Raw genomic sequence first — 25,632 nt, 5'->3', positions numbered from 1 at the left:
CGGAAGGTCTGTTTTTCTACACATATGCCCGCCCATGCCTAAAATAATGCCCGTAGATTCACCTGGGCTCGTTCTCTATCATAGTAGGAAACAGGTTGGTTTTACTCAGTAGACTGCTCATCAAATTTCTTAGTTCGTGATAAGTAGTGACTCAACGAGAAAAAGCTCAATATGGACCATGGTTTGAAAATTGTTGGTGTATATGTTACTTTCAGACATACATATGGTACGTCCTCTTGATGATATTTGTTTTAGCAATTATGATTTAAAGCTTCATTTATTTAGTTAATGTTGTTTATTTATAAAACATATATGAGAAATAATGCAATACGTTTTTGTCAGTACGTAGCTCACGGACTGGGCAGTCATTAAAAAAAGACCAATGGACCTTAGCTGGGCTTTTGTCTATGCAAGAATTATTGTTTTATCTACCATAAGGTTCTGGGATTTACACTGGTTAAAAAGGTGATGACCCCTCTATTTGCCGTGCAGGGTCAGTATATTTTTATGTTTGGTTTTGCTCGAAATAAGTTGTCAGTAAATCAAATTAATTATTGTGTTTGCTGGTGACCTTCCATACAAACAGGTGGGGTCAGTATGATAAAAATGGTGACTCGGCTAACGCCTGCCCCCTCCCCCACCTCAACCCATTTATCAAACTGATCCCACATATTTTCCGTGAAGGGTCACTAACAAACCCAATAATTAACTTCAATATGGACCTCGGTGTGTCATGTATTGTTCGTGTGAGTCGGTGGACATTAAAATTGTCATAAGAAGTAAAACTGCAGTTTAAATATATGATTGGGGTCATAAATTGTTAAAATATCATTGTTTTTGTGAACGATTTTAATATCAAACCCATGGAAAATGCAAGTTTGTTTACAGTTACTTTATTAAGAAATAAAAACGTTGTAATATTTTTTTAAAAATTATCAAAATTACAATGAATGCTAAAACGTATATACTTGTTATACTTGAAATACATACGTATTTGTAGTATATTACGATATATAGAATATTTGGTTAAAATGATAAAAGCTAATTACCTTCCCATCTTTTTCAAACTCCTTGGTTGAAACAAGTAATTTAATGATTTCGGTCTAGCATCACGTACGGCCAGTTCTTTTCCAAATAAAAAAAATACAAACTCCCGAAACTGAACAAATGTTAAGCTTGGTACTGCTCTACAGGTTGTACTGTATTGGAAAATGATCGTATATAACTCGGCAGTTGGATTCAAAAATAGCAAATCAGTTATGTTGCGGTTTAATGAGTGTAACTAACCTAATTATCTTACATACTTTAAATGTGTAAATCAATATAACCTGTTATAATGAATGGAAGTACGAGTAATTAATATTGCAATGTACAGTTGTGTTGTGTATAAAATGTATAAATAGCATATTCTGATCTAAACCGATAATTCTGTAATATGATTCATCGCAGAAAGGAGATTTAGCTAAAGGTTTGTGCTTTATTTTCACATAAGCTACTTAAAGACAAAAATCAAATAATTTGTAGTGCTTAGGATAAAATATAAGCTCGTTAACATTATTTGTTTCCTTGTCAAATTATTAAAATGACATATCTGGAATGATTAAAAATTATGTCCCATGCACACTGTGTGTTTCTTACAGTATGAATATTGATTCGATGAATAGGCTGTAATATTTGTTGCAATCTAAGTTCAGTCAAGCGCGATGCACGCGACGTATACCTTTTTTCCAATTTTCAGTCTTAACGAATTTCAGTAAACGAGAAGCAATCAGATTTGTACTACGAGTAAAATGGCTATAAATAAAGAAAAAGATAACAGCAAAGATACGGACGTCGACCCAAATGTTGATCATGGATACGCTTGGGTCATTTTAGCAGGTACAATGTAAATAAAATGTGTTCTTGTGTATAGTGGACGCAACTTGACCCCGATGGTTGACCTTTGCATAATAATACATAATGAGGCACAACCTATTGTTGAAAAGGAGTGTACGTAAAACACGAGCTGCACGAGAAAGAGAAAATATATTAAATTAATATAAATATAAATTAGTGTATTGAAGGTTTTAACTGATCAAATGTAAGTATAAGTACTTTGATACTGCAATATATACAAACTAATTTCATATAAAAATACACGGCTACCCTAAGCACCCTTGATTTCTTTAATGAAATAATCGATATGAATAAACCATCGCGGTCAAGTTGCGACTACTATACGCCAATTGAAGAATTGTCGTACAGTAAATTTCTTTTTGTTTCTGTAGACCCCGTGTTATATGTTTTTATGTTTAGGAATTGTGTTTTTAAGTAAAAGTTCCATGTTAACGTTTATATTTTGGGTATACTAGTAATTTTCAGCTATGGGTCTATGATTTTGTCTCACTTCAGCATACAAAACCTAAAGATTTTGCCCATCTGACAGTATAGTTTTTTCCACTCCATTTAAACATTTGCAGGAAATATGCCCAGAGTATTGTCTGACCAGGGACTGATAATTGAGCCGCGCCATGGGAAAACCAACATAGTGGCTTTGCGACCAGCATGGATCCAGACCAGACTGCGCGGATCAGGATCCATGCTGTTCGCTTTCAAAGCCTATAGCAATTAGAGAAACCGTTAGCGAACAGCATAGATCCTGACCAGACTGCGCAGATGCGCAGGCTGGTCTGGATCCATGCTGGTCGCAAAGCCACTATGTTGGTTTTCCCATGGCGCGGCTCAATTAATTTAATTTCATTCTAAGTTCAGAGCTGATATTTAATAGTAACATGTACACATTGTATATTTTTAATATAAAACAGGTCAGTGTACATGTTATGTTACGTACTTTGTCTTGCTTTAATATACTTAGTTAACAAAGGAAACAAACTTTATTACAGGGTGTTTTGTGATGTATTCTCTGGTTATTGGGACCATCAAAGCTTATGGTATACTGTATACGGAAATGGTATCCTATTATGGTACCGGGTCGGGGAATACAGCTTGGATTGGAAGCATGCTTCTCTTGCTTTTGTTAGGATTATGTGAGTTTATTGGTTTGTACATATGCTTGCAGAAAAATGTTTAAACAAACGGCATCATATTACGGTCACACGTAAGAATGTACAGACTGAGAGCATGGCCCTTTTGCTTTTGTTAGGATTGTGTGAGAATAAACTATACTGAATATGCCAATGAAATGCTATGTTACAAGATCAGGGAATACAGCATGGTAGTCTTGCTATTGCTAAGAAGGTGTTAGAATACCCTGTAAACAGAGAGACAGCTTAGAATTAGAAATATGGTTCTCTTGTGTTGATGTCGTTATTTACGATGTTTTCGCTGTGGTAGTTTGGATCATATGAATGAATTTTAAACAGACAGAAACACTGATTACCGAAGTCGTGCCAGGTTGTGGTAAATGACAAGAGTATGGTGTATTAATTTTGATTAAAGGAGTGAGAATTCACATCGCGCCATGTAATTATAGTCTATCTAGAGGTTTCTACTCAGTTTGGCAATAGATTCTGTATATATAAATCATATGATTCAGTATGAAACTTTGACTACTTAAAATAGTAACGTATTGGTTTGCCAAACCATATAAACATTTTATCATCTCGTATTATGCTTTGTTATGCCGACAATTGTCATATTACCCTTTTTCTACAGCTCCTGTAGCTAACCTGTTAAGTAGAAAGTTTACATTCCGGCGAGTGGCGTTTACTGGCGGTATGCTGTTGTGCCTTGGATATTTCCTTTCGGGTTTTGTTCAAAGGATGGAAGTCATGTTCTTGACACTGGGAGTGTGTGGAGGTATGTGCAACATTTATTACAGATATCTGCGAAAAAACTGCCTTGTTTGTGGCTTCTTTTTAACAGAAACGGCCAATACGGCAGCACTTATGATTGCATGTCGAAGGGATTGTAAATACATTCTGACTTAAATTTATGACTTCCGTGTAAGAATTATATATCTGCTTCTTTTTCAGGTCTTGGATATGGATTATCTTTTTCGCCCTGTTCAACTATAATCAGTTATTATTTCAAGAAGCACAGGGCACTTGCGAATGGTATCGTCGTGTCAGGCAGTGGTATTGGTGCTTTAACATTTCCTACTTTTTACAGGTTTGTTGGGATGATAAAAGAATTGTAATGCTTTGTTGTAATATTAATAATTTTGATATGTTGTTTACATTAGCGCAGATTTAGATACCTAAAATTATGACAGGTAAAATGTTTTCAGTCAAAAAGGATTACTTGTTTCTCCCACAAATTGATCTTTATGAATGAAATAATTTGCAAACTTTCGGTTTGATAATGATTACCAAACGATGTATGAAATATGTGTACATTATAGATTTCTTGTTGAGAAGTACGGCTTGCAAGGAGCATTCTGGATAATTGGTGGTGTTGTGTTGAATGTGTGTGTAGCAGCGTGTATCTTCAGGCAGCCACGGTTACTTCTGAAAGAAAAACAATCAACTGAAGCAAAAAACTGTAACGATAAAGACCATGAAGTCTTGTTAAATGGAAAACTTCAACAAAAAGAGGACCAGAAAGACACTTTATCAACTTGTTATGGACTTGATTTTCGTTTTTCGTTGTTTAAAAACCCGCAGTTTACAATGTACTGTGTAGCATTCATTCTGTGTATGAACGGATATGGAAATAACCTCATTCTGATTCCAGCACATATCAAAGCTATTGGATACGACACTCAGCATGCTGTATATGGAGTGACAATTATGGGAGGGTGCGAAGTTGTGGCAAGAATATCATTCGGTTGGATAGCCGACCAGAAGCTTGTGAAAAGGAAACATATCTTTCTGACAAGCATGTTTATTGCTTCAGGATTTTGTTTCGTTGCACCGTTATTTAATAGTTTTGTTTTCATGGGGATATTCTCGGCTATCATTGGCACTTTTCCGGGATCGTTTTGGAGTCTAGTTTCTGTGCTTATAATAGATGTCGTTGGGATAGAAAATTTTACACCCGCCTTTGGTCTTGTCATGCTTTGCTTGGCGTTTGGGGTGGTCGTCAGTCAGCCAACCATTGGTAAGTTCATCTGTCTTTTTTTGTATGTATTCCCTTCCTAAATCTGCCCGGTCGTCCTTCATCACTCAGTGGTCTGTATGTATCGAATTATCCACGGTGGTGATAAATAAGTACGACCGCCTCGGTAGCCTAGTGGTAGAGCGTCCGCTTCGAGTGCGGGAGGTCGTGGGTTCGATCCCCGGTCGAGTCATACCAAAGACGTGAACAATGATAACAGTAGCCCCCTTGCTTGGCGCTCAGCATTAAAAGGGAAACTGGCTTCTTCTCTCATACTCTCGTGGCGATGGATTCCATCAGGAATGAGGTGTCGAGAGTGATTAATATAAGTTGTAGAACTTCCTTCACAATCGACCTAAAATAAATTATGTATAAACTAAATAAGTATTATGATATGTAATATGCCGTTGAAAAAAGGTCATTGGGAGAAGAAAACAATTGTTTATTAAATGTTAAGAAAGTCCTGATGTTAGAAATTATTTAGATATTTAATTTGGTAGAACGGTTTATTTATGCAGTCATGTTTGTTATTTAAAGATCTGACAATTAAATTTCTCTTCTGTTCTGCGACGTTACGCAGATTTTTTCATGAATGCGTTTATTGATTTGCAGGTTGGCTGGAAGATTACACCGGTAACTGGCATGCGTCCTTTATATTGACAGGTTTTCTGTTTCTCTTTGCTGGTCTGATTGTTGCCATGGAGCCATTTATATTACGATTCTTTAAGAAACACGAGACACTCGATGATACTGTAGACAATACCATAGAGATTCCACTTCAGAATCTCAAAAGAGTTGTTACCTCAGAAGAGACAGATTCTCTGTTGGATGAAAATGGTGGTGTTATATTCACGTCTCCAAGAATCAGTAGGATTTACAGGCCTTATGAATCAGAAAAGCAGGGCAAAAGTCAGTACAGTTCACCAGCACCGGTTGTCGATGGTAACGAGGTATGACCTGTGTTGGAAACAGATCACGTCGGATGGTAGGGAGAGGCGACTAGAAAATCAGGTCTGAATCAAGAGTCCGCGATGAGCTCATGACCAAGTTTGGACACGCAATGAATGAGGTAACCTATGTGTGGGGATTTAGAGCTCACTAAATAGAATTCAGCAAATGTAATTCGGTGTAGAACGGTCAGGGGTGAGATATACAGAACAAGACTGCAATCAACGCGTACCGCTCATTCGGACTATATCAGGATATTCTTAATTTAGAAGTAATGGAAACAATTTAAAATTCTTAACATACAAGAAAAAATACTGAAGAAAATGTTTATAATCTTCACTAACAAAGTACCACTAACAGCTCTCTTATACACAGTTCTCAAGTTGTGCTCGATTAGATGTAATCTGATTTTAGCATGAAACAGAACACCACAGAAAAAGATACGATAATGAGAATATGTTTCCGTGGAGTCATACACGTCGTCCTTATCTTCTTCATTATGCAGCACCAGCGTTGGCTTCTTTTCCTCAGCAGCTACTGGTATTTCAGCGTGAACACTGTTACCGGGATCAGTTAGTAGATCTGATGTTGATTTCACTGCTGTTATGACGTAGTTTTGTGACATGTCTTTTTTTATGCTGGTGTATACTTACGTTTGCACAAAACCGTTTTAAGGCATTACTTCCAAATTTTAGTGAAGTTAAATAAGACATAGAATAAGAATTATTTAGATTTAAAAGGTGCATTCCAAATGTGCGTTGTTTACACATAGTTTTCAGTTTAATTTTGCAAAGAATGATTGTTTTTTTAAGTTTGGTGTATAAGTATTTTTTTTTCAAAGCTGGTAAATCTACTTACTTTGCGATACCTTTTAAGTTTTTTTTTTTTTTTTGGAATATGTAGTTTTGAAGTCTGACGTCCCGATTTATTTTCCTATTAAAGAAAGAAGACTGAGAGTTATAATGTTAGTACGTCATAGTTATTTCTTTATATAGCTTCAGACATTACAGCAAAACGAAAGCCATTTCTAGTTAGAATCGAAAAACTATAATTCAGAGATTTTTTTTTTTAAATAAAATCATTGTTTGTTGTTCAGGTGCGTATCATTTGTGTGCGCCCTCGTGACATAATTCATTGGCATATGAACTACGAAAAATAATTTCAATTTAACGACAAATCGCTGGTTAGGGATATTATTTCTTAAAGAAAATGCATTATACAAGTATGTCTTTACAAGTACTTTAAACATAAGCAAATGCATTTACAGTTTTTATTCGATAAAATTATTGATTTTTTATTTATTGGCTTAAGAAGTTTTATATTTATGTCTACTAACACTGGTTGTAAAAATAGTGAACTGTCTGACGTCGCGCAACAACAGAAGGTTTCCTCGGCTAACAAGATTATTTGGACTGTTATGTTTTTAACGAATAGCTTTGTTAATTTCTTTATGAGGCTGTATTCTTTTACTCCACATAGTGTAATTGTTAATATTCGTAGCAATTGTGCAATGGACACTGTTACAAGTTCCTCTAAAACCTGAATGTTAACAAAAGAAAGCTTAGTGAGGAGCTGCTGAATTAATGTAAGAAAGCCAATGCGCGCCAAATGACGAACATACTGACGAAACTGTCAATGATCAAAAGTTGATCCAAATGTCAGAGCACGCGGTCCACTAAATGCAACAACAGGTTAAGATATCATAGAAGTAATACCTTAATTTGTGTTAAGTAACTATTATTTGTGTCAGAGACTTTGCTTATCATATCATTACATGAAAAGTGCAACTACGGGCTACTACCCTTGCAAAGTCCTGAAATAAGCGTTAGAAAGAACAAGGTATGACAATCAAAAGCTGTAGCGAAAATTATTTTGCAATTATATTATAAATGTACAACAAGAGTAACTAAAGAAATCACCGAATATCGATTGATATCCCGCGTTTGGAATTTTGTACACGTGTTCGTTACTGCAATGCTTCAACTGACCGCTGATATATGTCCTGGACATCAGTACTACATAGTGATAATGTGAACCCCTTCAAAACCGCAGAAGAAGTTTGCGGTATAATCTCCAATTTAATGTACCAATTATGCCAGTGTATACTTTTCATCTAAGTGACCTTTCAGTGCTTGGACCGACCTTTAGGGATATGTCAAGGACGTCGACACTTATTACAATCTTTGAAAACAATAAAACTAAAACACTGTTTGTTTGTTTCCGAAACCACGACTTACAGACACATTTTGAACAAAAAGTACCAAGTATATAAATTTTCAAGTAATGTTGGGTAATTGGGGTTGTGTTAGGTGAATCGTGCCGCATTGATGGTGCAGATAAATTTCCCCCGTGTTAACAGCAGATACGCTCGTTATAGTATTCAACGTCCAGATCTGTCTCTTGAATCCCAATGACTCGGACCGCCCTCTTCATTATGGAAGATCCATTGCCAACTAGTGTAGTGATATCCTGAAATTATCCTGCAATACATGAGAAACATTCCAGTTAAGGAATTCCGTGTCAGATTACATTCTTGTATTGAGCTACAGGATTCCTTACTTTTTGTAAATAAATGACTTTGCATAGGTCTTTATTTCTATTTTGTTAGTTCGGTCTCCACTATCATTTCCCGTGTTTCTCAGTATTGAGCTCAAGTAGTATCGGAAGATAGAAAGAAAGAAAGATAAAACTAAGTTTGCCCAAACACTACCAGAATAACCCAACAACTTGTGTAATAAATGTTTATACTGTCTGTTTTTAGTTTGAAGTAAGAAATAATGTAACCTGAAACACGGATTGAAATGATTTTTTTATACACTTTAACATACACAGAGAGGCATTAGCGCCAGTCTAGGATTGATCTGGGTGATTTCAGACTGCGAAAATAATGAATATGTCTGACAATCGGGCAAAAAAATCCCAAGAGAAAGCTTTTTGTACTTCTATACAAAATTCCTTTTAGCAACATTATAATTTTGAACTCACATTCATAAAAAAATTTTTGTTTTGAGTATTTTCAATCAGTGCTGGCTAGATTTGGTTTGTTCTGATTGAAAAAGACTTCGACTTTTCCTAACATTTAGCTTGATAATGAGCGTTTGTTTAGAAACGCCTTTTGTCTGTGCACAATTCTTTACCTCTTCTGAACAGACTCAATCAAACCGAGTCTACTGGATTCATTCTATGCTCCCAAAGGATCTTTGTAAAGATCTTTCTTTCTTTGTTCAAATTAAAATAAATCGAACCATATTAGAATGCCTTTTAGAGAGAAGTTACAATAAATGTATGACATTAATTTGTAATACTCTGAATAGTTAAGTAAATGTATGATGTAAATTATGTGCATCTGACAAACAACCGACATATGGTATTAAACATGTATGTAGTATAATAGTCACATGTTTATTACAAGGCAGTAACGAGGAAGTAACATGAATTTAACAGATGATACACAATCAGCAGATATAGAGATAAGAGTTAATTTGCATCATGAATGTATGACTAACTTACTCGGGATGATTCAAGATTCCTCTTATTTAAATATACAAATTAATCTCATTTTTATATAACATGTTTTCATAACTCTGTTATATAGCAATTGAAAATAAAGGTTCATTATTTATATCTGTTTTCTCTCATAAGTTGAAGGCATGTCAAGTAATCATACAAAAATGTACGTATGTAGATTGCTGAAAAACAGCTCTTGTTTTCTACATCATTATTAGTGCATAATCAATTTAACCAGTATTGATTTTAATTGTACTTGAATCTTACAAAAGCAATAAGCACTGTAATTTTAAATTGAGCTACAACAAAACGTATGTTTTTGTTGATAATTTGGTCTTATATTTAACGTATCTGCATGGAAAACTTTTAATACTTTCTATAAAATTTGCAAACAAATTTAAATCAGTAAATGCATCTTTAATGATTCAGTCAAATATTACATAAATTAAAGTTGTATTTTAGAAGGAACACAGTTAAGAGAAACAGTACTGATATCAAATAGATACTCGTACATTCAGTAAGAAAAAATTGAAAACTCTGCATCAGTCGCCCATTCTGACAAATTAACCCTGTTCATGGGCGGTTGTGAAAATGCATGCGACCGTTCGCACCTTCCAGCGCCGGGTAAAGCAAAACTCAAGATTTGCACATGTTACAAGTACCAAAATACAGTTTAAAGACATTTGCAGATCCTTTCATATAGCGATGTACCTGGAACCTACCTTCAATGACTAAAATGATAAATATCTTTAAATTTTAAATGTAGATAAATGTTTTTCGTAACTAATGTTGGTTTTAGTGGATTTGGTATCCACATTGTTACGCAAACTTCCAAGTGTCAGTCGCTACCTTGACGTACTACAGAAACCGATTGTGTCAATTGTTACGTCCTATAGTTTTTGACCATCGAAATAAACGTTTCGAAATGACTGCCTGTCAAGCTATGTAGCAAAGCATTGCAATAGAAATCCTTGTAGCGCGCGACCGTCTTACGTACGTACGCACTCGCGCGCGATAATTCTTCATCTTTCTGCCCTGAACACTAAAATTAGAACTTTCATTACAGTGATTCTATTCTAAATGCGTTTAGACACTTCAGGCACTTGACCTCAATATGCATGTATACTAGTATACATATTTGGATTCTCACTATGACACTGCTTTTATTAATGAACATTTCATCGACTTCAAATACCATGCTTTCGAGAAAAAAAGTAGTTTTAAAAGTACGATAGAGGAAGCAAGAAACGCTAACAATTTTCCTATAAACTTACAACATCAATACATAGAACATAGTTGCTTGCATCACTAGTTTTAGCTATCAAGAAATTTTCGTTGTCATTTCGTCCAGTTTGCATTTCTTCACCAAATCTACGTCATACCCTGATAACAAAAACCAAAATAAAAATCAAGGCTCGGCAAGTGTTTGTACAAGCTCTTTGGCACTGTTTAGCGTTACTTGCTCATTCCACACTACCAGATATTTGGTGTACTTGATGTAGCAGTAGCGTTTTATTTTCAACTTCCCAAATTGAATATCTTAATAAAGTTTTTAAATACTTTCTTGTTCATGTAAAGTGGTAACAATCTTTCTCCATGTTGACTTCATACAATTCTAATACACAATGCTGAACACGATGAACATCTACTTCTTACTGTGGTACTTAATACAGTTGGTGAAACAGGAAAGACGACATGTATTTTGTTAGAATACGGTTTATTTTAATATTGTTTGTTCAACCAAGAGCAGGGTTTTTTGTGTGCAATTTGCTTGAACTGAAATGTATATGTAGGGTGGAAATTTCATGAATATAAAGTTTAGTTTATGATTGACAATATCAGTTATAACGCTGATGATTCGCTGAATACACTAGGTGATACTTTCATCGTTTACATGAAGTATTAACTTAAACGGGACATGCATCCGGACGGAAACAAGATGAGCGGTAACACCGATGGATGCTGCCCGAAAGTACTGTAGTATAAGGGGATTTTAAGTCACTGAGGTTATGTTTAGGAGAAATGTGTCAGAAGAGTTGTGCTTCTTTAAGACTGCACTCCCTCTCACTGATATTTATGAATACGTAAAGTTTCAAGTCAATACCTTATATAGTATTTGAGTTATGCCTCAGACAAAGTTTTCAAAAAAGGGAGATGATTCAATGATTCGAAAATGGGACCACCTAGAGATATTGTCACTGCACATACCCTCACTGATCTCTATGAATGTGTAAAGTAACTCGTCAATACCTTACAGGGTACTCAAAAGGGGAGATAATTCAAAAATGGGACCACCTAATTATGGTTCCTTGCCACTGCACTTCCTCTTACTGACACTATAAATATTTAAAGTACAATGTCAATACTTTACATAATATTCAAGTTATGCCCGGACAAGTTTTACAAAAAAGTGGATAATTAAAAATAGACCACATAGAGTAACTTGTCACTGCGCTCCCTCTCACTGACCTCTATCAATATATAAATATAAAGTCAAAGTATGCCCCGGACAAGGTTTTCAAAAATGGGACCACCTAGAGCCATGCTTTCTTGTCACTGCACTCCCTCTCACTGACCTTTATCAATATTATAAAGTATCCAATCAATACCTTACATAGTATTCGAGTAATGCCCTTGACAAGGTTTTCAAAAAAAAGGGAGATAAAAATGGGACCACGTGTAGAGCTATGGTTTCTTGTCACTGCCTTTCCTCTCAATGATCTCTGTCATTTATAAAGTTACAACTTTCAATACCTTTTGAGTTATCCTCAGGACAAGACGTGTGACGGACGGACAGACGGACGTTTCTACATATGGGTACTGATGTGGCTACTCATTTGTTCTCTTTATTGTTCTTTTAGCCACGTAAGAGAAAAATAGCCACATAAAAGCTGACGGAATGAATGACATCATAAAAAACGTACAGTCACCTATTGTTCCTATAGTCACCTAAGTATGTAAATGTAAGCTCGGAAAGACGGACGGATGGACAATGTGGACAGTATATGCTCCCCCCCACACCCCACATTTGGGGAGCATAAATACAGATTGCGGTGATATTGGCTATAGAAAATGATTAGGTAGATATTTTACTGTGTAACATATATATCACAGCTAAATTCCTCCTATCAAATTTCATTAGCAGGACTAACGCTTTTGTGAGTTTTCTACATATTTTATTAATTAAAAGAGTGTTTTCACAGATAAAATGTTCCTAAAGGGCACATTTTTACTTGATAAAACAGAATAGAACATAACATAACTTTAATAACTCAAGTTACATATGCAACATATGATTTTTAGGAGACATATGAATTATTAAAAATTTACACATGATACAGTCTTTCTGAAAAAGTTTAAATTCCAGTTGTAAGTAAGCAAGAATGTATATATTTCAGAATAAATGTTAAACCTATAAAATATTTAGGAAGGTAATATTTCAGTTGTATGAAAAGCTACAGGGGATTGGGGACAGGGGAGGGGGCGAAAGTTGTAATGCCAAGTTATCCTAATTAATGGTGATTGACTGGCCTTGGGTAAATTTAAAGTCATTTTACACGGGTTCAGTTTTATTTTGTTTTTATTGCAATAACTAACTAATGAAAGCATTATCTAAATTTCGACAAACTGATATAAATCTGGAGGTGTGCATCTTTAAATTAATTCCTAGTATCAAAGGACAAGCACCAACTTTTTTAATCACGTCCCACCTGCCCATGACATCTGGAAGTTTCTATGGAAACAAAAAACCAATACCAAGCGAAATTGTAGCGTGGGCAGTGTTGCATTTTCCATTACTGCTCATGAACAGACTCAATCAAACCGAGTCTGCAATTTCACTGCTTGCCTTGTTCTCGGTGCTTCCGAGGGATCTACTTTCCAGATTTTATTTATTGATTAATTCTGTTAAATGAATCATATGTTCATTTTGAAGCAATATACACTTGCAAATATTTTCAGCCTTATTGTTTTGGAACATATTGAAACTAGTCAGTAACTTAAAAGTAATAATAGAAGAACACATTCCTTTTAAATGTTTGTAGTCTGTAAAGGGAGGCAACTATCAAGGAGACAGTAATATCAGTGTAAACCAACTAAATACTTCCCAGAACTTCAAGATTTTACGATATTCAAAGTTAAAAAGCTATCATCACAAAGAAGGATTATATGAGCTGTAGATCAAAGGCATCGTTTACTCCTATCCTGTAAATTCCTGATGGTCCCTTATCCCAATTCACCACTGCCCATCCTGGTTCTAATTCTAAATTTGTCACAGTGCCTGGTCCCCCTGAATCCTGAAAATATAAATGATTTATGAATACAAGAACAAAGATCCAATAGGAACGGCTACGTTCAAAGAATACTCCCCACATATATAAAACCCCTATAACAGTATATGTTTGAATACTCCCCACATATATAAAAAACCCTATAACAGTATATGTTTGAATATGTACATCATGAACTTGCACAAAAAGATATACAAGGACAAAAATCGAGTAGGAAAGGTCACGTTCAGAGAACGCTCCTCCGCTCGTATTAAAAACCTAGAGCAGTGTATGTATGGATATGTACATCATAAAAATATACAAAAATACATAGACAAAGTAAAACATCTAGACAACAAAGACACATCAAAAAAAGGAACACACTGCGGCACCGCACTGGAACGGTCAGTAGCAAAAAACAAAACAAAAAAGAACACACTGGGGAGATTAAACTAGTTAATGATATATCAAACCTAGCTCCTCTAACAAAGTGAAAGGACAGTAGAAACAAAGTAATTCTCGCCAGTCGAAACCCTTCTATACTACACTCTACAGAGAAGGACTTATTTCATTCAATATGTGTGATTTTCTATCGTGACTGTTGTCACCTGTGCACATGGAGCCGATGTTGTAATTCCTGTCATATACAGTTCAAAACGCAAATTCACAAAACTTTAATGTTAATAAATTTTGTTGAAGATAACAAACTTTCCGACTTTCTATGAAAATAAAAGTCTTTTTATCAAAATCATTATCGACTTTCATTCTTGTTAAAAGTAGCCGTTGCTAAAATCGTTTATTGAAACGCTCTAACGCGATATCAAACACCGTCAACTTATGTCGGTATGGAAGATTCATCAAAATTACTTGACATGTTGCGATCTAGGGTTCCATGTTTTGACACCACTACGGGAACGATTTGATTCACATCGACACCACCTAATATATATTCACGTATCATCATTTTTAATACTGCTCAATTTTGTATAGTTAACGGGTGTGACGACTTATTCAGATATTCGATATTCTTTTCCAACGATCGGAAAATCTTCTTACCTCAATTGTTTTCAAATGGTTAAATGCAACGTTTTAAAAGTCCTTAAAGTATTTTCTTTGATTCGTAATTCAGCGAAATTTATTTGACACTATTGTTGCAGATTCAATAAAGTATTTAAAAGATAAACATTCAGTGTAAAAAAGTTTCACCCCGGATGTTGCTAAACATACATCAAACTTACAGACATCAAAATATAAACTGAAAGGCGTTAACGTAGCATTAGCTTTTACCAAACATCTTACCTGATTCTCATATTCCCAATCAGGACCCCGACGTACACGTGCACCTACAACAAAGTCGGTTGATTGCGGTTCTACAAATTAAGAAAAAAGTAACTGAATCATTTTATTATTTACACATTACATTTTCTGTACAGTGTTATATATAAAGAATATTTTCAAGGAAGTGACGACCAGTAGGAAAGAACTGGGAATGTATTTGGTATGTTGTGACTATGCCCTTTGACTCAAGGACCTCAAAAACAAGAGGGCTCATCTACTTACAACAGGCAGCCATCGTATGAAGATTGATGGTCATAGGCCCAAGTATTCAGTCTCAATGTTACTGTTACCATAAGCCATGAGGTACCGAACCCTCCCTAAATAAATGAAGACTCATCTCCTGGTCACAGACAATCATTCTGTCAAATCTGAAAGCCCAAACGTGCTTTTGAAATTGATCGAAAACCGTTTATATTTTCAAGGTCACTTTGACCATGATTTCAACTGTTTACCACAGGCAATAATTCTATGGAGATAAAAAGCATGAGGTACAAGTTTTCTCGAGGTTAATGTGACCTTTGAGTTTGACCCACCGACCTTTAAACAGGTAATCATTCAATGACGTTTGACGACTGTAAGGCCTTCTATATTTTGAGCGTTAACCCGTTTTCAGTCTCGAAAACACATGTCCATGACCTTTGACCTGACATTCAAAGTAACAGGGCAGGGGTCATCTACAGATCATATGAAATCGAAAATCGTTTTAAGTCTTAAGGTCACTCTGGTCTTGTTCTTTGGCCTACTGACCCCAAAACTATAGGGTAGTCAACTGACCAGAAACAATAAAGTATTGTGAGATCAAGTTTGTTTTCTATTTATTGATCGGAAACCAAGTGGTAACCGACCGACCTACAATGAGCAAAACAGTATAGCCCCTCTTTTTTCGAAGGGTGAAGTGGGAAATACGGTGTTCCGTTAGGGCCAGCGCCTGCTCCCTGTGAAGGCGAAACGCAAAGGTACGATGGTACGATGGCGAAGCACGACAGTACGATGGTGAAACGCGACAGGACGATGGTGACAACACGACAGGACAATGGCGAAGCGCGAACGTACGATGGCGAAGCGCGACAGTACGATGGTGACAGTCCATCGTACCGTCGCACTTCGCCATTGTACTGTCGTGCTTCACCATCGTAGTGTAGCGCTTCGCCATCGCACTGTCGCGCTTGACCTTCGTAGTGTCACCATCGTACTGTCTCGCTTCGCCATCGCACTGTCACCATCGTACTGTCGCGCTTCGCCATCGTACTGTCACGTTTCACCATCGTACTGTCGCGCTTCGCCATCGTACTGTCACGTTTCACCATCGTACTATCGCGCTTCGCCATCGCACCTTCGCGCTTCACTATTGTACTGTCGCCTTCCTCAGCTGTCAAGCATACGCGAAAGAGTTCACTTAGCCTACATGACATCAGACGGAGGGGCATGCTTTGGATTTACTTTCTAATAATCAGATCCTGATTTGAAATAGATCTACAATTTTTCCCTATACTTTTTTTCAATTAAAACTTCAGGGTCAGTGGTAAAAGGATAGGGTCGGTTAAGCGGAAACAAACTACTGTATTCTAGACCTAATTAACACTTGTATAAAATTTACCCAAAAGCTTTATAAGCAAAATTTAAACAAGAGTGTAGTTTTTTTATTATTGTTAGCCGACAATATACCGGTACTTTTAACGTTTCATGGCTTACAATATACATGTAAGAGCTGATTAAACAGCATTTTTTCACATAACAATTATTTACATGTAAATACATGTTGTTTTTTTTCCACAGAGAGGTTAAAGAGGCATTATGCGCATCTTAATGCACACTCATCTGTGTCATTTTGGTGAATGTTTTATAAAAACAATTTTCGGTTGCTATGCATTCAAGTGTGTTAAATTAACTATTATGCCGCATAAGTATTGGAAGCTGATGCTTTAGAAATAAAGAAATCGGACTTTTTCTTCTTCTTGTCGTTCGCGAAATCGGACTTCTGAAATAATAGTTCTTTTCTTTAATCTTCTATGCAGTGATCTCCCTTACCTATTGGTAGAGATTACTGAAGTCGAAAGGAAGAAACTCCTGCGTGCAGTTTTGACTTTTCCTTAAAAGACTGCCCCATGCAAATTAAGAAAAGTCATATTTGGAAAGTTATTATTTCGTACTGGTAACCGGAAGGGTTTGTTATATTGGGTTAAAAGCTATACTTTCCTTCATCCTTTGTACACACACATCTATTTCAGCTGAATTTTTACTTGAAAAATGCGTATAATTCCACTTTAATTTTGAACATAATGATTTTGTTTTCATAAATACAATCGGTCGGGGGATATTCGTTCATTACATAATAAACAACATCCTACCGGTTGATATTCATTTATATTATCCCTCAAGTAAACAATATAAAATAGCCATAGACCAATGGAGACTATCTTTGAATAGTACATTTCAAACAAATATTTATGTGTGATATTTTTTCATATCACTATGCAAGATGGCATTCATTTGAGTGACACTCTGCCGGGGATTTTCATTTGAATAACACACGGGTGATATTCGTTTGAATAACAGCTGCCGGGTGATATTCTTTAAAAAAAAATTATACCCGTGCCGAAAAGCGTTCCAATTATTTGAACAGAGTTGAGAATACCATGCAATACACAGTATGATTAAAGTCGGTCCTTATGTAAACAGAGAAAAGATGGTGAAGTGCGACAGTACGGTGGCTAAGCACGACAGTACGATTGTTACAGTTCGATGGCGAAGCGCGACAGTGCGATGGCAAAGCGCGACAGTACGATGGTGACACTACGATGGTCAAGAGCGACAGCGCGATGGCGAAGCGCGACACTACGATGGTCAAGCGCGACAGTACGACGGCGAAGCGCGACAGTACGACGGACTATCACCATCGTACTGTCGCGCTTCGCCATCGTACTGTCGTGTTATCACCATCGTACTGTCGCGCTTCGTCATCGTACCGTCGTACCTTTGCGCTTCGCGTTCACAGGGAGCAGGCGTTGGCCCTAACGGAACACCATAGGGAAATTCCATCATCAAGAAACCTTTTCAATTTGTTTGCCCAGGTTCAATAAAATATATTAAGAATATCTGTTTCAAGCACAAAAAAATAATTACAGCAGAATCGGTTGTCTGTTCATAATAGATAATGAAATTTGCAACAGCCCTGAGTCATTACCGGAAGAAGTTCAGTCACTATAGACGTTGCGTACGTTGTTGGCGAACATCGGAATTTTTTCAGTTTCGTTCACTTCAATGTTTCATGAAATTCGTTTTAGAAATACGGTTGTTTATCTTCTTATATCACAAGAAAGGCAAAACAATCTCCCTGTTAGTAAATATGATCGCATTTACGTTTAACAATTAGTAAAAATTTAATTCGACATAGAATCATAGAAAACAACACAAAAACGTCATGTAAGATGTAACAAAATTCACCAATGCGCATTATTTAACGGCTTGGTAAATTCATAAAACTATTTTTTTCCGTCAAATAAGAAGACTCGGTGTCGTGACGTTAACTATATTTGACGTCATTGCAGTCATTTGCTGTTCAATACTTCCTGTAACAAACAGGAAGCAAAAGACAGATCCAACTTAAAACGTAAGATTTTATGTCTTCCCTCGACAGGATTTGTTAAAATTTCTGTATTTTCTTTAACTATTTTATGCTTTCTATAATATCTATTTTGACAAAAAGTACATAAATTCTACTTTTGAATTAGTAAGTTTTTGTCGTATTTTGACTTTGATAATGGCGTTTAATATATGTATACTTTAATCTAGCCGCGATGTCACACGTGTCAAAAAATGCAAAAAATAAAATTACGAAGTTTTTGCATGCCGAAATATTTAAAAAAGTATGTATTTGTTTACAAAACAGCGACTACAGTCTGAAAGTACATACAATTGTCTGCAAATTGATATGCAAAAGTCTTACGTTGAATATGAATTAAATTTAACGCATGAAAATTGCAAAATCTAGCCGAGATGTCACAGCCATGAAATTAATGTAACGTCGACGTTACGTTTGAAAACTAAATAATGTATATGTATTACAACTGTATCTGAACACCGCAATATAATTCACTGTCTGATAAATAATTTGATTGAATAAATATTATATAGTACATCTATATCAAATATTTCCTTAAATATCGAAACAACATGATTTATGAAAACTGTAGTCCAACCACCCCAAGTAATCCCTGTAACGTCTAAACGGCTTAAAATGATGATAACGTCAGTTACGCTAATGTACGCCAACAATGAGCGTAACGTCTATAACGTAGTTTTTAAGTTAAGGTATCCGATTCATAAATAGGTACATTTTGATGCCTGGTGACCCCATATTTTTGGTATTATTTGAAAGAGGTGTGCCTGCTGAACAAGAATAAGTAAATAAGATGACTGTAAATAATATGCAAGAAACGTTTCAGTAGTGATTCTTGCCTGCAAAATGATACATCTTACACTGTAAGAACTGGATTTCTGTTGAAGTATCACTGAAAACTATAAAGTAAAAAAAAAATATAACATATATTTGTCATGTAATTTATATTTTCTTTTTCAATAGACAACACACCTTCAGATGATATCAAAATTATATGAGCTTACCAGAATTCAACCTTTGATATATTTTAATAGCACTGTTGTATAGAACTTGTTTATTTGTGGAGCGGACACCTTAACATGATATATCCTTGTCTTTTCGTTAATATTTGATTTTAAGTTTTACAGAGTTTCGGCAGATATGATATAATTATAGGTAGTCACATTTTGTATAACATGTTGAAATTATCACATGAAATGATTCAAACAAAGCGTACTAGTTCTGAAGAGAACAAAAATATGTGAAATTTGTAACATTAAACAAATATCTGTCTACAGACAACACTATCACATTTCGTAATTGGTCTTATGTGAACGGACTCACGAAGAGTAAACAGTCTCACATCTTGATATAAAACGAGAATCATAATTAAAATAGTTTCATCAAGGAATAGCAGGTTAATGATGTCTTAGACATCATCATATTTTAAGTAAGAACATTTATAAAGAGAAGAGTAATAGAAATACTTTGACTGTTCACGAGTTTACAAATTTAGAAAACATAGTAAGATCAATAAAATATTCTCTTACAAGCCTTTGACATAAGATGTAAAAGCTAGTTTTATCTAGAGAAACAACTGTCATAACACCCCGTTATCCAATCTAGATCTGTATCATTTACTTACTTCGAGTTCCTAGACGACCAGACGGCAATGCAGCTATTTTGCATTTTCATACTTACTTCCACCGAGACTTGAATTAATTCTCAGTTTTCCAAGATGATGTGCAGCTTGTAATATTCCTGCGATATTCTCGTCACGGATAAACTCAAACCTTTTCAAGACATGTTCTTTCTTTATTTTCGCATGCATCTTTTCAATGTCATCGAATTTAGACTTGCATCTAATTGCATTGATAAACAATGAATATCCATGATGCAGCTGCGTGTTCAGCTTTTGTTTTACTTCCTCGATTTCTGATATCAACGTCTTTACGTCTTGTTCGACCTTTGTCTGCATTTTTGTGTTTTCCGCGGATATCTGTTCTACCTCAGATAAGATATTGGCTTCTGCCTTGTCCAAATAGATATTTATGTTTGATCTGAATTGCCGAATTTCATTCAAAGCCCTTTCATTCGTCAATTCAATTTCGTATTTATTTTTTTGAATTGTCTTCCCATTTTCTGTCTTGTACTCTTCAAGCGTTTTTAGTTTCGCTACTAAGTTTTTAAATTCGTCTTCATTTCCAAATGTCTTTGATAGATCCTTGATATATTCTGGCTTACAAGTTGCATGTCCTAACACTATACAGTCGCCACACCCCACAATATCATGTGTACGACAGTAGAATTTGATGGGTTCATTATCGTGCTTCCCACATTTTTCCACGTCTTCTGTACTGCTATCCAGCGACATTGAAGACAGCTCAACTGTGGGAAGTAACACGTGATTTCTACAAAGTTTAGCTTTAAGGTGATGCCGGAAGCACGCAGTACACATGTACTCCTTACATTCTCGACATACTCCATTTGCTTTAGTTTTCGTGTTTTCAGCATGACATGGTTCACATAACACATCTACTGAAGTTCCTTCTTCTGTTTTTAACTTCCTTCCGGCGACTTCCATTTCAAACTGTAATTCACCTGTTAAAACAGCTTTACTTTTTCACTTAATCTAGTTTTTAAACTGAATATCAAAACCACTTATTAACTGTGAAGTGTACAATTGTACAGTCAATCTGATCACCTCGGCCTTTGTGCTAATTATAATAGTGTATTTTACGGAGAATATTGAAATACCCGATCTTTCACGATTATATATACATTCCATAGTACAAGGTCGTTGATAATCGATATCACTGCATGACAGCGATATACTTAAACTTTATGCAGCCAAGCATCTGATACTATGTAAAATATACCGGAATGTTTAAAGCTCATTTGATTTAACAACCATACACTTTTCACTCCCTATAAACGACTGTACTCCCCCTCTTCCTGTTGCGACCGATCACAACAATAAACAGACAGGCCGATGGTAAGAAATCGTCTTAAAATTAATTATTTTGCTTTACTCGGTATGTGTAACAAGCTTACCCATATATCCACTTATCCAGGTAGTACTCGTGTTAAATATTCAACCGGTAGGGGACATTTACCCCCTCCCCACTGTGGGGCTGCTTGTTACTCTCCTACTGGCTGAAAACAAGTTTCGGGGATTATAGGAATGCGCTTTTCCGTCCCCCTGCAATCCGCTTAAAAGTCATATCCTAAACTGATGAATCATCGTGTAGCAAGAAGATTTTGTACTTCAGTCAGATTGTATCACAGACGCCCTTAAAATACACATGAAGTACAGTAAAAGACTAGTATTAATAATGGTAAAACATAAATTAGTGTGAACAGCATAAAATACGCTGTACAAAGGTTTCAGGAAATGGATCCCCTGTAGGTTATAATGTAGTACTTCTTCGTAATTGCCTCCGTTGAAAGAAGTACCTTAAAAATAAGCACTCAATTTTTAATTTTTCGCACTTCTGCTTGTAAAATGGGGGCTTATTTCAGTCGCAGAATGTATTTTCAATAAAATAAGACAAGCTTCATGTTAAATTTTGTGTGTTTATGGCAAAGACAAAACTAAATTGGAGGTGTTTACTGTGCGACGCTGTCTACAAAGCGATCCACAAAGGGTTAGTAGATTCAACCTGGCGCCGTATCACTACAAATCACCCAATTTACTGTTCATAATTTGACAGCTTATTAATTGTAATTTGCGATGATTAATCGGTTTCAATATTTTTGAAATTCTAGAAAGTATAGTCTTGTGCGCGACACATCGTCTCATGATGGTGAACATTTGTGCCAAGTTATTTCAGATTCCCTTAATGCATTTATAAAGAAGTTATGGCACAGACACGAAAAATAGACCCTGTTATACCTTTAAGTGTCACATTAAAGAGAAAGGAAAACAATAAGACAGGCATTAACTACATATTGCCGATGTTTGTGTGTAAAGTTTGAGAGAGGTAGGTGTAATAGTATTCAAGTAATTGCACGACCAAATCTATAGTACATAGAGGACACACATACAAACAGACCGAATAGACAGGCCGCATTGTGACTCCTATATACCACCCTCCTTCAAACTTCGTTTGCGGGTTATAATTATGAAGAAATACTACAGGAGCATAGGAAAAGCCGATATTTTATAAATTAGTCAGTTTCAAACAGGCATACAGTCTATTTTACGAAAGTCGCAAACATTTGTACAGTACTCAAGCAAACATGCATACAGTCAGGAATTCACACCGCTTCTTCTTTCCTTGGTGGTTTTAAACAAATTGGAGATTTTAGCAATGATTTAATTTATGTAACCAAACTAGTATTGTTTGTTTATCCATGAAATAGTGGGATTTACATGTAGATCAAGTCGCAACAGGAAGAAGGGGAATACAGTCGTTTATAGGGTGTGCCTTTAAGGTATTGGACCCGTAATAGAGTACCTCCTTTTTGAAGAGTATTCAATTCCTACCATAAACCTATTTTGACTGCAATTTTAATGGGGGCATAGGTTCAAACCCCACTGGGACCAAAATTTTTTTCTCCATATTTTCCTTTTTTTCTAGTAAGTTTTTACTTCTTTCAATATTTATTATGGATGTATTGTACAAAAGTGGAAAATTTTCATTTTATAAGCGATATCTTGCTGTTCAAAGTGAATTTACCTCTGAATCGGGAGGGGTAGAGTTAGACATCTTTAAAAATACTGAGTTACATGCGGTAAAAGTTCTCTATTTTGCCTTCATTCTTTAGATTACATATTGTGGAAGAAATGCACGTAGGTTTTACTTCTGCCCCAAGGTTACTTTTGAATGAAGTGAACAAAATTCAAAACAGACCCATAGGATTCGACCTATATTTTTTAATGTTTCAGTTAGAATTCTGTCTCATTAAATCTGTTTACTTGAGGCACCCTAGAAAAAAATGATATTTACAGTTTTATTCGTGTTTTATAATTGTTTAACAATAGTTTGATGTTTCTTTTATCAAAATTATGGCTGTAGTGAATTCTCTGCAAACGTTTTAGATAGTGGCCATCACATTGAAATTTGTCTCTACCCGAGCTTGAGGAAATACCATAAATTATACAAAATTTACAAAAAAAACGGCACGGTAAAAGTTGTTTAAAATTTGCAACACAGTGCGAAACATGGTAAACTTTAAGAAAATACAAAGCAAATGCCATTTTTTAAACATTACTATTAGGGGTCCAATACCTTAAGCCAAAGATATGATCATAATTTTTTTCACAACGTAAGATTCATGTATTGTACGAAATAGATTATCAGCCATTTGTTAATTTCGTGGATTTGTCCTAAATGTTTACATCGTGAAGATACGAATTCCTGAATGTAAACTGTTGAAGAAAAAATCTTTTTCTTCTTAACGCCGCCTACACCGTCACCCCTGATCCAGCAACGAAGGATGCCGTCTTCATCAGGTCCTCCATCTTGCCGTGCACTTTGATTTTCATTGGGGTGCTGTCTTGCCACACACTTTTCCTTTGGTTCTCCAGACGTGGACATCTCTGCAGAATGTGCTCAGCAGCTTGCTGTTCCAGGCCAAGGGGCACATCGGAGAAGGAGACAATTTAAGCTTTGTGCACATGTGGGCATTTAAGAAGAAACAATGAATAATTATCACGCAGAAATCATAGATTCTACAGTCCAGCTACCTGATTTTATTTATAATTTCAGCGTGTCGTACGGTTTGTGTAATGTGGATGTATATGATTAACTAATACCTTTGTTAATTATGAGCTCCTCGGACACAGTTCTACTTTATGAGATGCCAAGCCGTCCTAATATTCAGACTGGGATTACGGACTTTTAGTACGAAATAGAAAGTAATATGAAATAAGGCACTGCCTCAATCGGGAATCGATCAGACTTCAACTCATCCCTTTAACATTAAAAAAAAACTGTCTACTAGGGTGTTTAATAACAGGCAAATTGTTGAGAAGCACAATGACAGACTTAAGGTGATCACAACAGCTCACACTGTGCTCAGGTGAGCTAAAAATCATACAAACTGAAAAGTTACTAGATTGCAACTCACTGTTAACAAGACTTAACAGACAGACACACATTAACAATCTATTTGCACCACGGCAGGTTAAGAGCTCAGTATAGGGAGACATATTAGCCTTCTTGTGCAGGCTTGGTTTTTTCTATCTGTGTTAATTGTAATTCTGAAATTACTCGTAAAACAAATCCTAATTTTGTTTTTATATACACATCACAAAGACTTGCATTACACTTTATTTATTGAATAAACTGTTCACATGTGTAAGTTTTATCTGTATACACATTTATAATGATCACAGATCACATAACTTGTTTTATCCATACATGAAATATAACTGAACTGTGACTAACAACTTTTAATAACAGTACTGGATGCTTTTGTCAGGCTTTGAAATAAGTATTGTCAAAATAAAGAAAATGTGACTTGCTGTAATCTGTATTCTAAAATGTACAATTTCTTTAACAACAAGAACAAATAAACAAGAGGGGCCATGATGGCCCTGTATCGCTCACCTGACATATTGACATAAAGATCACCAAGATCAACATTATGACCAAGTTACATTAAGATATGATCATAAATGTAGCCTCTAGCTTTTCCTTTGATTTGACTTGGTGATCTAGTTTTTGACCCCACATGACCCAGATTCAAACTTGACTGTAAGATCATCAAGATTAACATTCTGATTAAGTTTCATGAAGATGCAGTCATAAATGTGGCCCCTGGAGTGTTAACAAGCTGTTCCTTTGATTTGACCTAGTGACCTAATTTTTAATCCCACTTGAACTAGATTTAACTTGGCCTATAGATCATCAAGATTAAAATTCTGACAAAGTTTCATTAAGATATGGTCATAAATGTGGCCACTACAGTGTTAACAAGCTTTTGGTT

General features: G+C 35.6%; 2 protein-coding genes and 1 non-coding gene across 5 annotated transcripts; 2 read left to right on the top strand and 1 right to left on the bottom strand.

The window, feature by feature from the left end:
- The first annotated feature begins 1,240 nt into the window (after positions 1 to 1,240).
- LOC123549294 (monocarboxylate transporter 12-like) lies at positions 1,241 to 8,573 on the top strand. 3 transcript variants are annotated; one of them, XM_045337255.2, is made up of 7 exons: positions 1,241 to 1,468; positions 1,755 to 1,878; positions 2,883 to 3,026; positions 3,655 to 3,798; positions 3,975 to 4,110; positions 4,343 to 5,040; positions 5,701 to 8,573. In XM_045337255.2, exons 2-7 carry the CDS (start codon positions 1,791 to 1,793, stop codon positions 5,991 to 5,993), a joined length of 1,503 nt encoding a protein of 500 aa, XP_045193190.2. In that variant the 5' UTR covers positions 1,241 to 1,468; positions 1,755 to 1,790; the 3' UTR covers positions 5,994 to 8,573. The 3 variants fall into 3 exon arrangements, with proteins under 3 accessions (XP_045193190.2, XP_045193186.2, XP_045193187.2); XM_045337251.2 differs by having other exon boundaries at positions 1,244 to 1,468; positions 5,650 to 8,573; XM_045337252.2 differs by having other exon boundaries at positions 1,244 to 1,468; positions 1,739 to 1,878; positions 5,650 to 8,573.
- Positions 5,159 to 5,230, top strand: Trnas-cga (transfer RNA serine (anticodon CGA)). The gene has a single exon. It is a non-coding gene; the product is annotated as a tRNA-Ser (tRNA).
- A 4,168-nt stretch (positions 8,574 to 12,741) lies between the features above and the next one.
- Positions 12,742 to 21,624, bottom strand: LOC123549296 (E3 ubiquitin-protein ligase TRIM33-like). Its single transcript, XM_045337259.2, has 3 exons — positions 20,398 to 21,624; positions 15,060 to 15,130; positions 12,742 to 13,787 (listed from the first exon to the last, which is right to left on the bottom strand). The coding sequence occupies exons 1-3, from the start codon at positions 21,278 to 21,280 to the stop codon at positions 13,656 to 13,658; spliced, it is 1,086 nt and encodes a 361-aa protein (XP_045193194.2). The 5' UTR covers positions 21,281 to 21,624; the 3' UTR covers positions 12,742 to 13,655.
- Between the last annotated feature and the right edge of the window lie 4,008 nt (positions 21,625 to 25,632).

The sequence above is a fragment of the Mercenaria mercenaria genome, chromosome 6 (genome assembly GCF_021730395.1).
Source record: "Mercenaria mercenaria strain notata chromosome 6, MADL_Memer_1, whole genome shotgun sequence".
NCBI classification, from domain to species: Eukaryota; Metazoa; Mollusca; class Bivalvia; order Venerida; family Veneridae; genus Mercenaria; species Mercenaria mercenaria.
The sequence above is the reverse complement of the archived record's forward strand: the minus strand, read 5'-3'. Positions and strand labels throughout refer to the sequence as shown.

Coding starts and splice junctions, on each gene's coding strand:
- LOC123549294 (XM_045337251.2), top strand. CDS start 1,791: ATGGCTATAAATAAAGAAAAAGATAACAGCAAAGATACGGACGTCGAC. Junction 1,879..2,882: donor CGCTTGGGTCATTTTAGCAG/GTACAATGTAAA, acceptor ACTTTATTACAG/GGTGTTTTGTGATGTATTCT. Junction 5,041..5,649: donor CGTCAGTCAGCCAACCATTG/GTAAGTTCATCT, acceptor ATTGATTTGCAG/GTTGGCTGGAAGATTACACC.
- LOC123549296 (XM_045337259.2), bottom strand. CDS start 21,280: ATGGAAGTCGCCGGAAGGAAGTTAAAAACAGAAGAAGGAACTTCAGTA. Junction 15,131..20,397: donor TAATTCAAGTCTCGGTGGAA/GTAAGTATGAAA, acceptor CTTAATTTGTAG/AACCGCAATCAACCGACTTT. Junction 13,788..15,059: donor ATTGGGAATATGAGAATCAG/GTAAGATGTTTG, acceptor TTATATTTTCAG/GATTCAGGGGGACCAGGCAC.